This window comes from Pygoscelis adeliae, unplaced genomic scaffold (assembly GCF_000699105.1).
Source record: "Pygoscelis adeliae isolate BGI_AS28 unplaced genomic scaffold, ASM69910v1 Scaffold93, whole genome shotgun sequence".
Taxonomy (NCBI): domain Eukaryota; kingdom Metazoa; phylum Chordata; class Aves; order Sphenisciformes; family Spheniscidae; genus Pygoscelis; species Pygoscelis adeliae.
Genome location: NW_008824469.1, coordinates 335,105 through 335,394, shown reverse-complemented (window position 1 = coordinate 335,394; position 290 = coordinate 335,105). Strand labels below are relative to the sequence as shown.

Below are 290 nucleotides of genomic sequence, written 5' to 3'. Positions count from 1 at the left end.
ATACCGGACTGGGCAAAAACTCGAGTCCGGGGCTTCCCCCCCAGGTGCCGGTGCGGCACCGCGGCGCCCCGCCGCACGCCTCCCAAACTTGCCACCCAGTTGCCGCCGCGGACTTACCCGGGTTGAGGGGAGTCCCGGGGATGTGGGCGTTCAAGTTGGGCTTGTAAGACATTCCCAGAGACATGGCCAGCGGGAGGAGGAGAAGCGTCCTGAAATTCAGTGAAGCGTCTCCGTGTCTCCCAGACACTTTGGGTTGTTTACAGCAGTAGCAGCACCGGCAAATATGGCCG

General features: G+C 62.8%; 1 protein-coding gene across 1 annotated transcript in view; it reads right to left on the bottom strand.

The window, feature by feature from the left end:
• Positions 1-284, bottom strand: part of CDK2AP1 (cyclin-dependent kinase 2 associated protein 1) — a 14,770-nt gene extending 14,486 nt beyond the window's left edge. The window contains exon 1 of the mRNA XM_009321172.1: positions 118-284. Within this exon, the coding sequence (XP_009319447.1) occupies positions 118-184 (67 nt within the window). The 5' untranslated portion in view covers positions 185-284. The remainder of the gene's footprint in view (positions 1-117) is intronic.
• Between the last annotated feature and the right edge of the window lie 6 nt (positions 285-290).